This window comes from Quercus robur, chromosome 5 (genome assembly GCF_932294415.1).
Source record: "Quercus robur chromosome 5, dhQueRobu3.1, whole genome shotgun sequence".
Classification (NCBI taxonomy): domain Eukaryota; kingdom Viridiplantae; phylum Streptophyta; class Magnoliopsida; order Fagales; family Fagaceae; genus Quercus; species Quercus robur.
Genome location: NC_065538.1, coordinates 16735172 through 16753308, shown reverse-complemented (window position 1 = coordinate 16753308; position 18137 = coordinate 16735172). Strand labels below are relative to the sequence as shown.

The window sequence follows — 18137 nt, the reverse complement described above, 5'->3', positions numbered from 1 at the left end:
TTTTTGACTGTGAAGATAGAATTTTATTGAGTAAAGGGTTTTCAATAGAACCCTCTGAGAGTATACAAAAGTCAGGATATTATAGGCCCACCCCTTTGACATATGGGGTACAAATAACGTAAAATAATAAAAGGAAAACAGTACAACAATAGGACGTATAATAGAGAGAAAGTGAGCTTGAGAGGCTTGAGATGAGAGCTGACAGTGAAATAGAGAGAGTGAATGAGACCGGATTTGATAAAATGAAAAAAAAAAAAAAAAAAAGCAAGTTGTACCGGAGTGAGCTTGAGGTGGACGAGTCGACATTGACGAGCTTGAGAGACTGGAGAGTGAATGAGAGAGATGAGTTCAGAGATGAGGATGAGTCGAGCTTCATGGGTCGGCGACGCTGACGAGCTTGAGAGACTGGAGAGTGAATGAGAGAGATGAGTTCAGAGATGAGGATGAGTCGAGCTTCATTGGTCGGCGACGTTGACGAGCTTGAAAGACCGGAGAGTGAATGAGAGAGATGAGTTCAGAGAGTGAATGAGAGAGTGATGAGTTCAGAGAGAGATGAGAGAGGGACGGTGATAAAGAATGAATAAAAAAAAGGAGCCGGCAGAATAAAAAATTATATTTTTTTTTTGCTCACAGCTACAGTGCACATCTATAGATAGATGTGCACTGTAGCGAATCAGCTAAAAAAAAATAACTATAGCTCCACTGCTGGGGCTTGTTTTTTGTATATGGAGAGCTAAAATATACCAATATAACTTTTTAGCACCACTGTTGTGAGTGCTCTAAAGGGGAACAAAAGCAAACAAGAGCTGGTCACGTAGCTTCCCTGGTAGCTTGTCATGGTTCAACCAAGTCTCTGTTCCAACGCTGATAGTCCCGTAATAGAGTTGACGCACCCTGAAGTATGTCCTTTGGCTGGGATTGTTTTTCCTCAAAACAGAACCTGTTTCTGGCATTCCAAATGGCCCATGCCACCATCGCCCAGTTCTCCATTTCCTTCCCTGTGAACTTTTCCTCCAACTGCCGAACCAGACGGTAGAAACTCTGTGCTTCTATTCCACATTTCTGCAATCTTCCTTGCGCCATCGCCCACACGTTTCTGGCCATAGGGCACTCCCAGAGTGCATGGCCAACCGTTTCGTCGGTCTGTCCACAAATTGAGCACAGTGGGTCTATAGGTATTTTCTTGCGGTAGAGGTTGGCTCGGGTTGGGAGGATATCAGTGCACGCTCTCCCCACAAAATTCCGGACCTTTGGTGGTACATTCATCCTCCAAATCCTGTTTCAAAACCTCTTCTCCTCGCCCACCGTCGAATGTTCGACTCCTACCTCTCGGTGCAAACGCAAGGCCACCTGATAGGCTGTCTTAACCGTAAATTCCCGGGCTTTGTTTTCTTTCCAGTAGAGTTTGTCTCTTGTTCGTGTGTTACTGAGTTGAAGATGCAGAATATCATTTTGTGTAGCTTGCATGAAAGTGGTCTGTATCAGGGGACGATTCCATTGCATGGAGTCATGGTGGATGAGGTCCCCCACTTTCAAGGTAGTGTCAGCACCTGGCTTGAAAAGAGGGGGGTGTGGCAGCCACTTATTGCTGGTAATCTTTATGCTCTGCCCATCTCCAATCTTCCACATTGACCCCACCCGAAGTACATCCCTCGCAGCAAGCAAACTACGCCACACAAAAGAGGGATTGTGGCCTAATGACTGTACCTATATTTCTAGCATCCTTGTAACGTATATGAAATAAGATAATCTAGCAACACTTATTTGGATCAAAGAGTAGTAGAAGTGTAGAACACCATCATCATGGTGACAAAGGAGATCTAGCATCACAAAGTCTCCAAGCATAGAATTAATCAATCTTGACATTAATGGATCCAAGTTATTTTAAAAATTAGCAACGAAGAATTGTTACATTGCAAAGTATGAAGAGTAATTGAAAAGTAATTCAATCCAGTGGTAGGACATTTCAAGGAGCTAGTAAGCAAGGTCAAAGACTCAAAGTATGTATTCAAGTTTTCAAATACGAAGTAGATACAACTAATCATATATACTTCTAAAAGATTGAGACAATTAATTAGAAGGGCAATAGCCTAATAAACCACTAGCACACAAAACATAAAAATACAATCGACTTGCAAACATAAATAATACTAAATAAAAATCTTCTTACTTCTCCCCCATCACTATCTTTAATAATATAATGGAATTAAATCTATTATGTTGTGGGCAGGTTCATCCTAGAAAAAAGTCCTATGCACTCTAACAGCTACTGACCAAAACATTTAGTTTGACAATATATTTATTATGAAAATTTATAAAAATATACTATAAATTATTCTACATTGCAAATAAGCACGTACAATGATTGCACTTTAACAATCCCCACGGTTATAAGGGTGATAGGCTCATTATTTTAGGACATGATGTAAACTTCAAAGTCAGCATTAATATTGAATTATCAATAAAAAGAAGCTATAGAGATAACTTATAATACACACTCATACTTTAATTTAAAATTTGAAATAGAAAGACAAATATGTAACACGGATATAAGAAGTTCATCAAATGCTAGTGTAATACAAACTTCTCTTATTGTTCTTTGTTCCATAATAATGATAATAATAATAATAATAATAATAATAATAATAATAAAAATAAATAAAAACCTACTCGTTGTATAGCATACAAGGAACATTTATGACTAATTATTTGTTTGATAACTACCTAATATGGGGCGCAACATCTGATTCATGCTCCGAATGAGTCATTTTGAATGGAATGCTTGAGGTTGTTAAATTGCCCTCATTTGCTATCCTTTAAGTTCTTCCATGATCCATTTCTAAAGCCAGACATTCCTTAAGTACTCATGTCTAGCCTTTGGATAGTATATGATGGTATGCATGACATGGCTATCTCTATTGCTTTCCAGGCAGAATTGGTGTTGAATTCTCCTTCTAATCTTCGATCAACAATGTTTTGAACATCACTCCTTTCAATCAAAGGATTAACCCAGTCAAGTATGTGATTGTTTTTCACAGGGCCTCTTACTATTGCAGTGCGGCTAGTGATTAGCTCAAACAAAATAATCCCAAAGCTATAAACATCAATTTTCTTATTAAAGTTTCCAGATGATTGAAATCTGCACGTAAAACACAAAAGGATAGATCAATGCTAGAAACTCTTAGATTTTTTTTTTTTTTTTTTTTTTTTTTTTTTTTTTTTTTGAGAAAGTAGAAACTCTTAGATTGATGTAATTTTTCAAGTAATTACTTCCATTATATCCTAGTCGAACTCAGTATTTAAATGATTAATTGCTAGAGCTTTAAATAGTATTTGTTGGCACTCTTATGCTTTTGATAACTTCCACTAGTGAAGAACGTGAGCCGGGCATCCAAATTTTTATAGTATGTATTAAAAACCACAAAATTTCACCAATTCTGTGCAATTAAAAGAAACTAGCTTATAACCTGCACAATGTGCGGGATACTTTTATTTATTACAAAATACATGATAATTGAAAATATAAACATTTTTTCATTAAGAAAATACCAAAAAAAAAAAAAAAATCAAATTTAATCCAAATTTATTACATAAATCCAAAGAGTCTTTCATAGAGAATTCCAAATTTAATCTTTAAATTTCTTGGTCGGTCAACAAAATTTTAAATAGACCTTTTAGAAATATATTTAGAAAATTTGTATTCCTTTACCACCCATGCACTCAAGCAAAAAGACAGTGCTTTTTTTTTTTTTTTTACTCTAATAATTTTTTATTCAAAACATGTTCCAAAGGTCCAAGAGATTATCAAAATAAAATTATGTCGGTCCAAGAGAGATTATATTTGTCTTTGTTTTTTGTAGAAGCAAATATAGGTGACTTCGACAAACAATAATTAATAATTAAGATATTATGATACTCAAATCCTGAAGTATTAATCCATGAAATGCATCAAACTACAGTAGTAAATAGTCTCACAAAATTCTACACCAAAGGAAAATGTAGAGCAACAAACAAAGAAATACTGGATAAAAAAATTCATTTAGTTTCGCCTAAATGCAGACTATTGATCCAGGAAATTTAAGAATGTTGTTAGATTGTCTAAGAAAAACTTTCCCTGTAATGTAATAAAGAAACACATTAGAGCACAATTAGTTATAATCAGGGATCAAAATTAAAACTAATATTCAGGATATATATTCTAACTACAATGAAATTCTAGCAATAGCATAATACAATTTAATTGAGTGTTGAAATCAACCAACTTCAGACTTCAATTGTATAAACATTATATCATAACAATTATAAAATATTTTAACTTTCAGAGGTTTGTGTCATTTGTTCTAAATGTTGATGGACTTTTTTGTTTCCAGCAATGATTGATGCTTTAATTAATTGGTGCCTCAAGAAATAGCATAATATATGCATATTGGCCATTCCTTTGGAGCAACTAAATCAAACATAAGTATAGATGGAACTCTAGTAGAAGATGGTTCCAATTGTTCCCATGACCATTCTCCTATTTTTCCTAGCTAGTGTAGGACCATTTCTAATACACAGTTTGGAAATTATTTCGTCTTCCATGCCATTTTCTTTTGGTTCTCTATTCAGTTCGAAATGAATCTGTTTGACTGCCAAATGTATATTGAACAATATATAAGAAAACCTTGAATAAAAGAAAATTACATTAGCTCACATTTTTTTAAAAAAAAAAAAAAAAGGTTGATTTATGAATCCCAAACCTTCTCAACTACATTACCACCAACAAATCATTTCACTTGTCCTTACTAAATTTGCTTGCAAATACGTAAATTGACTGCTTACAAATAAAGAAAATATACATTGTTACACCTTTGTGATATAAAAGACACAATAACCAACATCTTGAGTTATTCTTGTTACAGTACAACGTTATGGGAAAACAATGCACTTCAAAACACAAAAAAATGGCATAATCTTTAATGGGAGGTTGTAGGCATCAAGACCTATTATAAAAATATGAAGAATGGAAGTATTTGCCTATTTTAAAAATACTAAACATTAATATATGAAACAGCAAATGAGTTCCACTAACCATTACATATATCATGAATTCCATCCAACACATGATAAACATTATTAATTTAGCCAACTTTGAAAGCAATACAATATATATATATATATATATATATATGAATAAAAATTCTACTTTGATTTTAGTTTGATTTTTTAGTTTTGTTTTAGAACTACTATCATATAGTATATCTTCAATTTGTTATGCCTTCCAAAAAGAAAAGAAGAATAATATTATTACATCAAAACCAAAATAATCAGATTGGCTAAAGAAACAATATATTTTTCTAAAATCTTATAGTTGAAGATAATAATTCTTTACTACAAATTGGCAGGACTGATACAAATATTTATGCATGTGCACATTTATATACCTTACTGCCCCTTTTTTTAACCATGCCAAAATTCCAATGAGATAATTATGATAAATCTTTAATCATCTCAAAACAGAATAAAAGTATTTACAGAGCATGCCCTTTAAAAAATTCCAAGGCAAAGGTAGGAGCTTTCACTGTGAATGACCTCAAGCTATGTATCCACACCCAATTTTGCATCCCACCTTGGCCGTGGGAAATTTTAGACCAACTCTGTAAAAAAAAAACAATTCAGGTTCTATTTGTCAACCCACAAATTAGCAAACAATATTTTTAAAGGGCAATCTTTGAAAGAAAAAACATATTATCACCAAAACTAATCAAAGACGTAAATGTGTTTGCGAAATTGATTGACCAATTGCAATTTCTATAAGCTTTTATTAAAAAGATAAATTGCACATACAAATGTGACCTATAGAAACTAAAGCAATAGAAATCCAAATATAAAAATCAAAACCCTCAAATGGAAATCTCAACACATAAAAGTAAAACACATGAGAGCTACATTACCCTCACACCAATCTTTCCTGTAAGGAGGTTTAAAATATTTTCACTATTGTTAATGCCCCATCATAACAACATTAATTTTTTTCAAGATTCTTCTATTTTAAAAATCATTATGAAGTTTAATCTCTTTAAATTTTATATAAGAGACATTTAATACTGCATGACCATGAGAAATTTCATCAAATGTATGGCATGCAACATTGACCAAAAAAAAAGAAGATGTTATTCTAGACAGATTGGGTCTCAGATTGGACTGCTAAAAAAAAACTATGTGACAAATTGGGGGAAAAACGGATAAAAGAACTTGAAAATAGAACTGTGTGTGTTACAAATTGGGGAAAAGGTGCTCAAAGAACTTAAAAATAACGGGTAAAAAAAGAACGTACAAAAAAAATAAAATAAAAATGTTTCAATAAAGATTTATAAATTATTAAAAAAAAAAAAAAACCATTATCATCCAGTGTCCTCTGTTTACAGCAGCGTGAATATACTCAAATACCCAAACTAAACCATTCTAATCTAGAGTCCTTAATAAAAACCAAACTTACCCAAATACCCAAATGAAAAACAATCCAACCAAAAGAACCAAATCTAAAGCATATCTAATCCACAAATTTTTTAAAAGAAATTAAAAAAAAAAAATTACCATTGGCCTTATAGAATAATATCTAAAAATCCCTTAATAGTAAAAGGTAAAGGGATCCGGATCCGGATCCATTGGATTGCCCAACATAGTCATAATCAGTGTGTGTGGGTTTTGAGTTTGACCCGTGGTGATAGAGTCCTAAACCAAAACACAATACAATTCCACAATAGTACATCCACCAAGTAGCACCGTTTCTGGCTGGGATAGAATGGGAAAAAAGAAAAAAAAAACCGAGGGGAAAAAACAAAAACAATAAACCCATCTACTTTTCAATAAGGGTGAAAGACAAACCCTAGAAAGTTCAGAGAAAAAAAATAAAGAGAATAAACAGCCGACTTTTCTTATTTTTGAAAAATCGAAAAAGAAAAGCATCAGTAAGAAGTTCTAGGGAAAAATCAATGCGTACCTTCCGAATACACTATTGAAGAGAGAGGATGGGGCAGCAAACGAACAGAGCAAAGAAGGGATGGGGCAGAGAACGAATGGAGCAGCAATTTCTGTCTCTTTCTCTTTCTACGTATAGCAAGCTTTTTTTATTTTATTTTAATAACAGCATGCCTTTTGATTACACAGTTAGTTTTCTTTTTTATACTAAGAGACTATTAAACTGTGTTACGGCGTTGCTAAACAGTAAAATGTTTCGTTTTTTTAATTGGGAACGTGGCTGAAAGTTAGATGACCTATTTTCCTACATGGCAGCACTGCCTTAATTGTAGGAAAAGGCTTCTTCTATTTGGCAGGTTTAAATAAATGAACCATAAAAAATAAAAAAATTTGAAGGTTGAGTAACACCAAACTCAAGTTTAATAACATAATTTAGCATTGCTACTTCATTTTGTATATAAGTGATCAATAAAAAGGAACATAGTGGTTATAATGAAGGTCATTCATATTAAAATTGAGTATATATACTTTGGACAATGAAATAAAATTAGGCACTATATTAATGAACTAATTTATGGAAAAAAAAATTATAAAACTACATATCCAATCATTTTGACAGGAAACCAACTATTTTAGAATTAGTACCTATAATTTTAAGAATTAAGATACATACTTTGGCATTATAGGTATTCCACTACTATCAATTATTACACCAAGACCCACAAACACCTATAGGGAAAAATGATGGAGACCATAAACCATATGTAAAAACTCAGCTTGAAATTGTAATGAACAATTTCAGAATCATCGTAAATTCAAATTCAAATTCCCTCAAAATCACAACAATGTAATCTTTGAGGTAGACTGAATTAAAAACCTCAAAAATACAAATTAGGCAAACTGGTTAGAAAACATAGCAAAAACAGAGAAACAAAAGAAAAGAGAATCCTAACAATATATTTTGCTACTGAAAATTGATGGGAAAAACCTAACTGAATCATAATATGGTTTTATAGTTCAGTTCAGTCCAGTCCAAAACAAAAACTAATTGAATCCAAATACTTCTAAAGAGATGATCATGATCATCGACGTGAAAATTCCCTTTAAGAATCAAAGATGCACAATAGGATCCTTTATTTATATATTTTAATTGAATCATGTGAGTTTAAGCGTAAAGAGCACTACAATATTTAGACATACAAAACCTAAGAAATCACCCTATACTAAGCCAGTCAAAAGCATCGAAGTAAGTATCTTAATTCTAGTAAGTCTACTCTAAAAAGATATTTATGTAAAACTACTATTGGTACACTTTCCATGTTGTTTCCATTTATGTTCTAGCCCTTAAAAGTATAAGGGGGTGGCTGTGGTCTGGAGGTATTCCTTTAGGCATATTTCAAACATATTACCGGGAAAAAAAATGGATCGAAGATATAGTAACTGGCATCATACAGCAATGGGCTACCCTTTGCTTTCTCTTTTGTAGGCATCTATTTTATGAGTCAATAGTGCAATCATCTTAATGGTATTATATTTTCTAAACAACATAATACTAAGGAAATAAAATGCAGGTCTATAAGACATGTATTGTTTTCAAACACGTATCATGCAAAAAACTCAGTCAACAGTCATGCAAACACTATTAACACACTTAAGATAAATCTATTGTATATTAATTAGAAGCCCAACTATTAAAACAATCTAAATATTATAGCCTTTGAATTATAAGTCTGGAGTACCGTAAAAAAACAATTCCAAATATTCCAAGCAAAACCAAATCATTTCAAAGGCTGCAGAATGAAGAAGTAACTGAATTAAAAATCAGAGGAGAAAAAAATAAAATTGAAGATTTTGGTAATCTAACAATCAATTAAGATAAACAATCTTTCTCCAAAAAAAAAAAAAAAGAAAGATAAACAGTATACATAAACCATATCGTTTGAGATCAATGCATGCCACTATTTGAAGGCCAAAGAGGTATACTGTATTAATTGTGATTCAATAACATAAATTAATAACCACCAGAAAACTAATCTTCATGATCATGTGCATGACAATATACACTAAAAAAAGGCATAAAAAAATATTTTAAAATAAGATCAGTGCGAAAAAGTATTTAACAAAAGTAATAGTAAGTCCTAAACATAAATACAAAAAAGTACAGTGTCTCATATAAGAAAGGTGAAGTCCTAAAAAAGTAATAAAACCTGTGTTAGTGACAGATTGCCTACCAACTTTCTGCTTGATAACATAAATCAAATTACATAATTGTATCATCCCAAAACACATCAAAATTTAGCCACAATGCATTTTATTTATATGTTTATTGCATAAGATAGTTGCTTTAATTTATAGGATAAACATGGTTCAAATTCCCCTCTCCATTGTTGTAAAAAAGTTTCCCAAATATATTTTTTGAGAACCTATATAAAGTTAGACTTTTTCATTCAAAATTAAAAGCTTTAATTCTAACTTATCATCAAACATAATCATAGGCACTAAACAGTACTGGTAATTGCAGATTAAAATACAAAAACAGATGAATAGCTTTGACAATACAATTACCAAAAAATCTGATGGTATTCAAAACAAATTCAAAGAAAGAGAACAGTTTTAAATCCACTCATTTTTGGAAAACTTAAAGCCCAAACTTATAACAAATGAAATACATAAATTCGCTAAAAATAAAATCCTATCTACCAATGAAGTAACATGAGATCTTGTAGCATTCATCAACAATTAGAAGATTTAGCAGGTTGTAGCCAATAGTGGAATTTAGAGTTTCTTTTGCAAATTGAGATGATCACTATTCAAAGAAAGAGAATAGTTTTTCACCCTCTCATTTTGGTAATAATTAAAACCCAAACTTTTACCAAATGAAAACCATAAATTCACAAAAAAGAAAATCCTATCCACCAATGTAAACAGAAAGAAAACGGGTATTGGTTTTGTAATAAGCATCATTAGCAACAATGATGATGAAGACACAAAAAAAGAGTATATAAAAAATGCTTAGATTAGCAACTTTGTGTTATATCATGCATTTACCAACAGTAAATTAGGACAAAGTACTGTACCTCCTCTATCAAAATTATCCGTTGACTGCATATGAGTAACCTGCATGCAAAATTTCCTTAGCAACCAAAAAGAACAAAGGATTTTAGTCAATTTGAGATGTCTAATCTCCTTAATGAGAGAAAAGAGATAGTGTTGGTTTAATTTTTCTAATGATCTTTATTTCTACACTTTTCCGTATAAAATACAGCCATGATATGGATTACATCCAATTGAAAATAATTCAAATAGCCAACTAATTAGAATTAAAATAGCCGAAAGAATTGGCTAATGAGATAATAACATCCTAATGAGTAATGACAACCAACGTAATCACCTAATCTATTCTACAAAATAGAATGAGTTTATTTCAAATCCAACTACTGCTAAGTAAAGGTCCAATTCCCCAATTCACTCTATAATAGTAAAGGAGAAGAAGATTAAGAAATAAAATCCAAAGCAGTACAACTGAAAGGGAAAAAAGAAAGAAATCAGTTTTACCGGTGGTGCTTTCGCTGGCTGACCAGTGGTGGCAGGCTAGTGAAGGCAGGCCCCTGTTCTTTCAAGCGTCATTGGGTTTCTTACCGCGGAGGAAAAAGAGCATAACCCAAAAAGGGAAAAATTGAAGAGAAGAAACAGTATATAAGAAGGCAGATAGAGTGGTTACATATTGAACCGGTGTGGGTTTTTAAAAGTTAACATTTGTAAAAACTTACCTTTCAAAATTTTTGGTACTCGTTCTAATGCAATGCCTCAATCACTATGATCTGTGAACTGTAGCCTATGTATCACAACTGTAGGGGAAAAAAATTAAATTTTAATTTTAATTTTTTAATAAAAAGCACTCAAATAACTTGACAAAAACGAACAAAGAGAACATCAGAAACAAAAACATAGAAAGAAGGAATGAAATAAATACCAATTGTTTTTTTTTTTTTTTTGATAAGTAAGAATACCAATTGTAAAAAAAAAAAAAACATAAATAAAAAGTCATGCATGTTGATTTTAAACAGATACCCAAAACGAATGCAACCCAAATAGGCAAAAACAAAACAAAACAAAATATGAAACTGAAATTCATGAAAGCAAAGAAACAAAACCCAGAAATTGAAAATTCCTAATAACAATTTAGTCAGAATTTGATACTAAACCCAGAAACTAAAAATTCCTAATAACAATTCATTTAGAATTTGATCTTCTAGGTTGTTTTCCTGATTTCAAATCCCTAAATTGACAGCAAACCTTAAGAAGACAATAGGGTAAGAGATTAAACCAAATCTAAACCCGTCTATTTACATAAATTAAACAAAACTACTCCTAACCAAAAAACCTAAATCATAACCAATCAAACCAAAATACCTGAATCATAAATAATGCCCAAATGATTCTCCCAAAAAAAACCCCACTTTCTAAAATTAAAAACAGAACTTATGGGCAGCAGCCCTAACGTTGATGACAGAACTTGTATGGCACCCCTCAGATTTATCTTTCTGTCTCTCATGGTTATTCAGAGTTACCGTCTCTCTATCGTCCTCTCTCCTTCTGTATTGGCTTATTCCAAACAGTTATTAAAAGAATCTTCAAACGATGTTACAATCATTCTCTTGTGTCTCTAAACTGACTTGGTGGCAGAAATCTGAGTGGGCAAGTTCGCACTCTATTGCAGAGAAGATCGGCAAGGAAGGGTTTTTTTTTGGCCGTTTGTGTTTAACGAATGGAAACAGCGGATGCTTTTGTTTCTAGACTTGTGGAATGAAATGCTAACGTTTGGCTTTGAGGTTTTTATATTTATAGTGAGAGGCTTTCAACGCCGTAGAAGTAAAAGTTAAAATTTTTAGAATACTGAAACGGTGTATCGTGCGAGTCTTTTAACTTAAAGTTGTATACGTGTCAGTTTTTTTAAAGGGGTCTTTTTTCTTATTTGTAAACACCTCCTTAATTGTAGGAATCCACTTTCTCTCAGTTTCTGCTATTATATATATATATATATATATATATTCGTAAAATTGATAGGTTTTAAATGCAATGGGAACTTAAAAGTCAAGTCAATGCTGTGATCTTTAGTGTGTAGCGGATTCCATTTAAACATATGTATAGGAGACTTGAATAACTCTTGCTGCAATTTTTAATTTTTAATTATTTTAAAAAAAAATGCATATCAAATCAGTAGACACTTACTCAGGATCAATGTATCACAATGTACCAGCTGGGCGAGTTGACACATGAGAGTCATTTTCAGTTGCAAAGGCTCTAGACAGCCCAAAATCAGCTATCTTGGCTTGCATGTGTTCATTCAATAAAATGTTGGAAGGTTTCAAATCTCTATAGATTATAGGTGGCTTGCAACCATTATGTAGATACTCCAACCCTGCAACTCCACCAAAAAACCATTTAAACTTATTCAAATTTTTAAAAAAATAAAAAAAATCCAAAAATATTGAAGATGAATAATCATGTAATTGATTTGTTTGCAAACCATGTGCTGCATCTACTGCAATATGAATTCTCTCATTCCAAGTTAAGACACTTGTATTCGTCACTGCAGCTAAAACATATCAATTTATCTTTTAGTTGGGATGTTATAAAAAATAGCTCTGATTTTACTATCACGCAAAGAAAATTAAAAAAATTTGTGAGCTGTTAGTCAAACTATGCATTCCTAATCAGCTAATCCTAATTGTATGAAATAGCAATAGCACTTCAGTTATATGAAGATTAGATTGATTAGTTGGCTCCTCTCCCTCCCCTTTTTGGTTTGTTTTAATTGGTCTTTTGTTTTGAATCAGTGTATCATGAAAAGATTAGCTGGGCCTCTGGATAGTTCCCAGTCCTTTCATCCTTTTATTTTCCAGCCTCCACATTCTAATATTCTTAGATAGTACCATAGTTGCTTCACTAAGGGACAAAAGTTGAATACAGCTTCATAGGCCGTGGTCGTTGTGTTTCATTATAAGAGCAGGTAAAATGGGACTGCCCACTGGGAAGTACTTGACACTTCTCTCGTATGAGCTGCACCCGTTAGGTGCCCTGATCTTACTTGAAGCCAACCAAATGTAGTTATAGTGCTCTATCCAAGTCTTGCCCTATACTAAATCTTGCTTTTGATTTGATAAAAATAACTTATAAAGGGTCATATGATGAAGAGCCTTTGGACACAAATGGTAAATGGTAAATAACTAAATACCTGATAAATGTTGGAGCAGATTGCCATTTGCCATGTACTCATATATGAGTGCCTTTTTCACACCCTCATCACAGTATCCAACAAGAGAAACCAAGTTTCTATGATGAACTATCATTAAAAGTTGTGCCTGTATTTCAAACCAACACTCCAATTTATTTGGATGAAAAACTTTTAGCTGCATGACTATGTAATTACAGTTTCTATTTAAAATTAAATATTCAAGTAGTTAAAAATATTGGCTGCAATGTCCAATCTAACCTCTGCTCGAAATTCCTTATAGCCTTGGTTTGATGAAGCAAAAAGCAACTTAACAGCAACTTGAGTTTCATCTTTCAATTTGCCAAGGTACACTTTTCCAAATCCTCGTCCTCCAATGATGGTTCTGAAGTTACTAGTTATGCTCACAACCTCTGAGTAGCTATACTGTTGATTCTTTGATTTGAAGTTGGATTTGGTAACCATATCTACAACAAGGAAGATTTTCACAATTGTAATATGCACATTCTATTAAAAAATGTTGAGAGGGTTTTGTGGGAATATGTATCGTTTATGTTCTAAATCTCTCATTTTTGTGTCCTCAAATTGATTTCATCTCATACAGTTGGTTAAATCCAGAGTCTATTATCCCAGACAGGAAATGCAAATAAACTCATGGCCTTGGGCCACAAAGCAACATTTTAGCCGTCTACGGGTAAAGCTAAAGGAAGTCCTGGATTTCATTCTCATCTATGTTTTGCACTTCAGGATGAGTTGTCCAAATTTATAAGGTCAGCATGGGCTCAAGATTGTATGAAGTGATCTCCCTAACATAAGATTGCTGGCTTTCTCATTCTGAATATCATGAATTGAAGATGACTGGAACAGGTGCTTTTACAATACAGCAGGGGATCGGGATGACATGGTTCTGGTGTATAGAGGGTAATAATGTTCTCATTTCTATATAACAGTGAACTCCATGGAGAATATGGTTGATATTCACTGATTCTATGGCATAGTAGTTGGATTGTTATTTACCTAATTCATTTTTTTGGCAATACTAGGTGGCTATAAGTATGGATCTGGTGTGTCGAAGTAAATGTAGGACCTTGGTGGAGTTGTGGCTTCTTTTTGTGTATATGGAGATCTTATATGACTATTTGAAATCATGCCAACTTTCCCATGAGTGTAATTATTACTGTTATTAATGTTTTTTCTTTGATTGAGTAAAAAAAGGTACTGCCACACAGTCCCCGGATGCCAATCCTGAGAAAAATACATCCCACTTAGAACCATGAAGTTTGGTACAGGACAACTCAAACGTGACCCAAGCAGGACTCATACCCAAGAATTGCATGAAGAGAATGAGTGCGGTTACCACTTGCTCACATGTTGAATGGTACATGGATGTATTCAAAATTGTTGATCAATTGCATAATTTGCTGTCTTGATTGTGTGGTTTGCCACAATGGCCATGGGTGAAATCTTATTTGTGATTCACTTTATTATTTTCAATTTCTATACTTGTCTTTCATAACTTTCTTAAAGGCCTTAGTATATCACAGGAAAAATACGACTAGTGGGGATTGGGTGCTACATCACTTGTAGATGACCTCGCTTCAGTGACTTGTCAGAACAATTACAAAGAAAATAAAGAAAGAAGTACCTCCTTTTCTTTTCCTCTTATAGATAACCAGAGCACTAAAGATGAAAAGAAGGACCACGACTACTGCTACAGACGATGCAACAATTGGAACAACGAACTCCTTTTTCTTCTTTCTCTTGCATGGAACTGACAGACAAAGATCTGGATTTTCGCCAACACTTGCATAAAATGCATCAAGCTAATAAGCCATGGTAAGTAAGCCCTTAAACATAATCTACATAAATAGATGGTGCAGTCATCATGCAATACAAATTGATGTTTGAAATATAAATGACATCTGATTGTCCATATCAGTGAACAACATTTACTTTTGTTTTAGCTTTGGCTGTATTAAAGGCAGTTATAAAGTATGAAATTAGAATTATTAGGTACATAAAATATTGGAGAATGGAAGATAAGCTAACCTCAAGACCAATTTCCCACTCCTAAACTTCTGCAGAAGAGCCTCAGGAACTGAACCTGTGAGGTTGTTCCCACTTACATTACTGCAAAGATATTGTTATGCAGATCACCTCAATTTCCTTCCCCAAAAGTTAGGTTTGCAATACCAAGATCAAAGCTCAACAACTTATAGGGTATTCAAATTCGGCAGTTCTGACAAAAATTCTAGCAGTGGCCCGGTTAAGTCATTGTATGATAAATCCCTGAAACAGGAGTTAGCGAGATTTTGAGAATAACATATCCACATATTTTAAGCTAAATTTTAATCAAATATGAGAAGGCATGACAGAACATTTTTTAATTGCATTTGAAAGGAGTTTGTTCCATTGTAAAATTTCCTAATATGATGCATCATATTTTCATATCAGTTAATATCAGGGTCCATTTTATGTGATCCTCCAATTTAAGGTGGAGTTTTCCCTATTAGATGATATATTGATTGAAATATCACAGCATGTGTCAACAAAAGTTTTGATGTTTTGGAAGTGTACTCACAGTGAGATGATCCTTGGATGATTGTCATCACTGCAGTTCAAACCATCCCATGAGTAATTACTTGGGACACATGGATCGCCTTGCCAGTTTCTAGTCATATTGTAAAGTTTCTTGATGTCCATGGCAGCTTTAGCTATAATTGTTTTATTCAATAAGAAAGTGGGAATGAAAGTCAGGAGAATTCGTAAAAATCATATAGAGAAAGATGAAAAGTGACAATTAGATCCAACATTTGCAGAAGTTGAACATAGATGCCTTTGCTATGATGATGAATTCCCACAGTGCAGCATATATGATGTTTAAAGTGAACAACCAATAATTGCAATTCTATGGTGGCCAGCAACAAGGCAAGTCATGATACCATGCTGTTTCATCAAATTTGTGAAATAGTTTGACAATTTCTTTTTCACTAACTGGAGGATCATTTTGGACTATGGTTTGTGGTTTTAGATAATCCAGTTTAACAGATTCTGTCAGGTAGCGCTCGCCGTTTAAATTAATTTTCAGTTCCCTCTGCTGGCCAGCTTTAAGCTCCTCAATCTCAGCAAAGTGAAAGTAGACATAGCATTTTGAAATAGAATCTGGCGGACTCCAGGAGAAGCTCAAGGGTATGCTTGAGTTCTGTGTTTTCGCAGCAGTCCTCAATACTACATCTGGTACATTATAAGGATTCTCGCTGCTCTTGCTATATATGGTTGAGTCTGTGGTAATTTAGATCCAATCGAATGGTACAGGATTCCAAATACGATCATAGGAGCCTCTCTCATTCTTTCTCTCCACTGTTGCTGGGCCTGGCTGCCTGGCTCAAGCTTCCTTTCCTCCGATCTGAAAACTCTGAGGAGTGAGGACTGCCGAGCCGAGCCGCTGCCTTTCTTCTTTTTTTTTTTTCGCTGGTGCCGTGCCGCATTCTGCACTGCAGAATGGGCTTTGACTTTTGAGCCTGAGGCTCTTTTTAATGTAGACTTGTTAAGAGGGCTGGGCTGTGGCTGGACGTTTCACGTTTGGGCCTTCAATTAATTAATTTTTTTTTTTTTTTTCTTTTTGGTTATAGGTGTAATAGGATTTGTTTTATGTTTTTTGTGAGTGGGTCTTGGCAGGCATCTTGTTGGCTGGGCTGGGCTTATCTATATATATATATAAAACCGAAACTTTTAAAACTCCCACAATTTTTCACATCATCATTTTAATTTTAAAAAAAATTAATTTTTAAAACTAAATAGTGAGAGAGTCTTAACAGGAGTCTCTTATATATATATATATAAATATATAAAAGACAAAATCTTTGAAAACTCTAGAGCAATCTCCTCTGTTCGTCTCCACTAAGAGAGAAAACTCTAATCTTCAATTTCTTTGGTACGCTTGCTATTACTTTTTCTCTTTTTTGTGAATTAGTCTTTTTTTTTGCTTTTGTTTTGTATGGAGTAGTACTTTACAATATATAGTATAACTACAAGTATTGTAGTAAGTTTGCTAACTTTTTGTGTGGTTCAAAGATGCTATATTCTATATTATTTTAGATTATATAACCTTAAGTTTTACCTTATGGAGACGTATGTACAAGTTTTCAATTCTTTTTGTGTGGATATTTTCTCACAGCTGTGGAGTAAGGTATGCACTATATGTTATCTTATGTTTTTTCTTATGGTGTCATGCTTCTTTGTTTATTAATTAAAGATTATGTTGGAAGCCTATATTATTTGCACCTTCAAAGTGTTTGACAATGTTTGAACCAAATTTTTCATCAATTAGGAAGAATTGGATAAAAAAAAACTTAGAAAAGCTTTCCATCCTTACTGAAATTGTCTCGCAATAATGACTTTTTTATTTTTTATTTTTTATAATTTGTAGGTTCTGAATGTTTTGATTTTTAATTTTATTTTCTTTTGAAAGTTTGACCATCTAAATTTTTGGGTTCAATTTTTTGCAATATTTGAAACAGTTTAGCAAATTTCAACTGTTATAACTATGAATTATTCTCTTGAAGGTAACCTATCTTTCTCTTATATTTCTTTATTTGATAGTCATATATATTTTGTTTTGTTTCAATAATTTCTAGGCAATGCCAGTAAATTTTCTGATTTTTTCCCCTTTCGAACGTTTTAACATCAGAACTTTTTAGTTATTTTTTTTTCAATATCTAAATTTGGCTTATTCATCAAATTGTAACTCAAAAAGATAGGAGCAATTCACGCAATAGTATAGTTTTATAATCAATTTAAAATTTTATAAAATTATTTTAGTCTATTATAAATAGGTAAGTTCCCGTGCGTTGCACGGGTTTCCGACTAGTTTTTGTTGTGGTTGTGCTTAAATTTTTTTTATTTTTTTTTATTTTAATCTTGTGTTTATATATATATATAT

The 18137-nt window shown here is 32.9% G+C and overlaps 1 protein-coding gene and 1 long non-coding RNA gene across 7 annotated transcripts; both read right to left on the bottom strand.

Moving 5' to 3' along the window:
• Positions 1–3871: 3871 nt before the first annotated feature.
• Positions 3872–11829, bottom strand: LOC126725297 (uncharacterized). 6 transcript variants are annotated; one of them, XR_007655397.1, is made up of 5 exons: positions 11374–11826; positions 10516–10808; positions 10038–10077; positions 5515–5636; positions 3872–4114 (listed from the first exon to the last, which is right to left on the bottom strand). It is a non-coding gene; the product is annotated as an uncharacterized LOC126725297 (long non-coding RNA). The 6 variants fall into 6 exon arrangements; XR_007655398.1 differs by lacking the exon at positions 3872–4114 and having other exon boundaries at positions 4712–5636; positions 10516–10594; positions 10731–10808; positions 11374–11825; XR_007655399.1 differs by lacking the exon at positions 3872–4114 and having other exon boundaries at positions 4712–5636; positions 10516–10594; positions 10731–10808; positions 11532–11812.
• Positions 11830–12121: 292 nt separating this feature from the next.
• On the bottom strand, positions 12122–15898 carry LOC126727892 (putative leucine-rich repeat receptor-like serine/threonine-protein kinase At2g19230). The gene is made up of 7 exons (XM_050433792.1): positions 15777–15898; positions 15245–15337; positions 14841–14998; positions 13457–13662; positions 13199–13325; positions 12491–12553; positions 12122–12382 (listed from the first exon to the last, which is right to left on the bottom strand). The coding sequence occupies exons 1-7, from the start codon at positions 15896–15898 to the stop codon at positions 12207–12209; spliced, it is 945 nt and encodes a 314-aa protein (XP_050289749.1). The 3' UTR covers positions 12122–12206.
• Between the last annotated feature and the right edge of the window lie 2239 nt (positions 15899–18137).

Coding starts and splice junctions, on each gene's coding strand:
- LOC126727892 (XM_050433792.1), bottom strand. CDS start 15,898: ATGGACATCAAGAAACTTTACAATATGACTAGAAACTGGCAAGGCGAT. Junction 13,326..13,456: donor ATAAGGAATTTCGAGCAGAG/GTTAGATTGGAC, acceptor TTTGAAATACAG/GCACAACTTTTAATGATAGT. Junction 12,554..13,198: donor TCTGCTCCAACATTTATCAG/GTATTTAGTTAT, acceptor TTTTAGCTGCAG/TGACGAATACAAGTGTCTTA.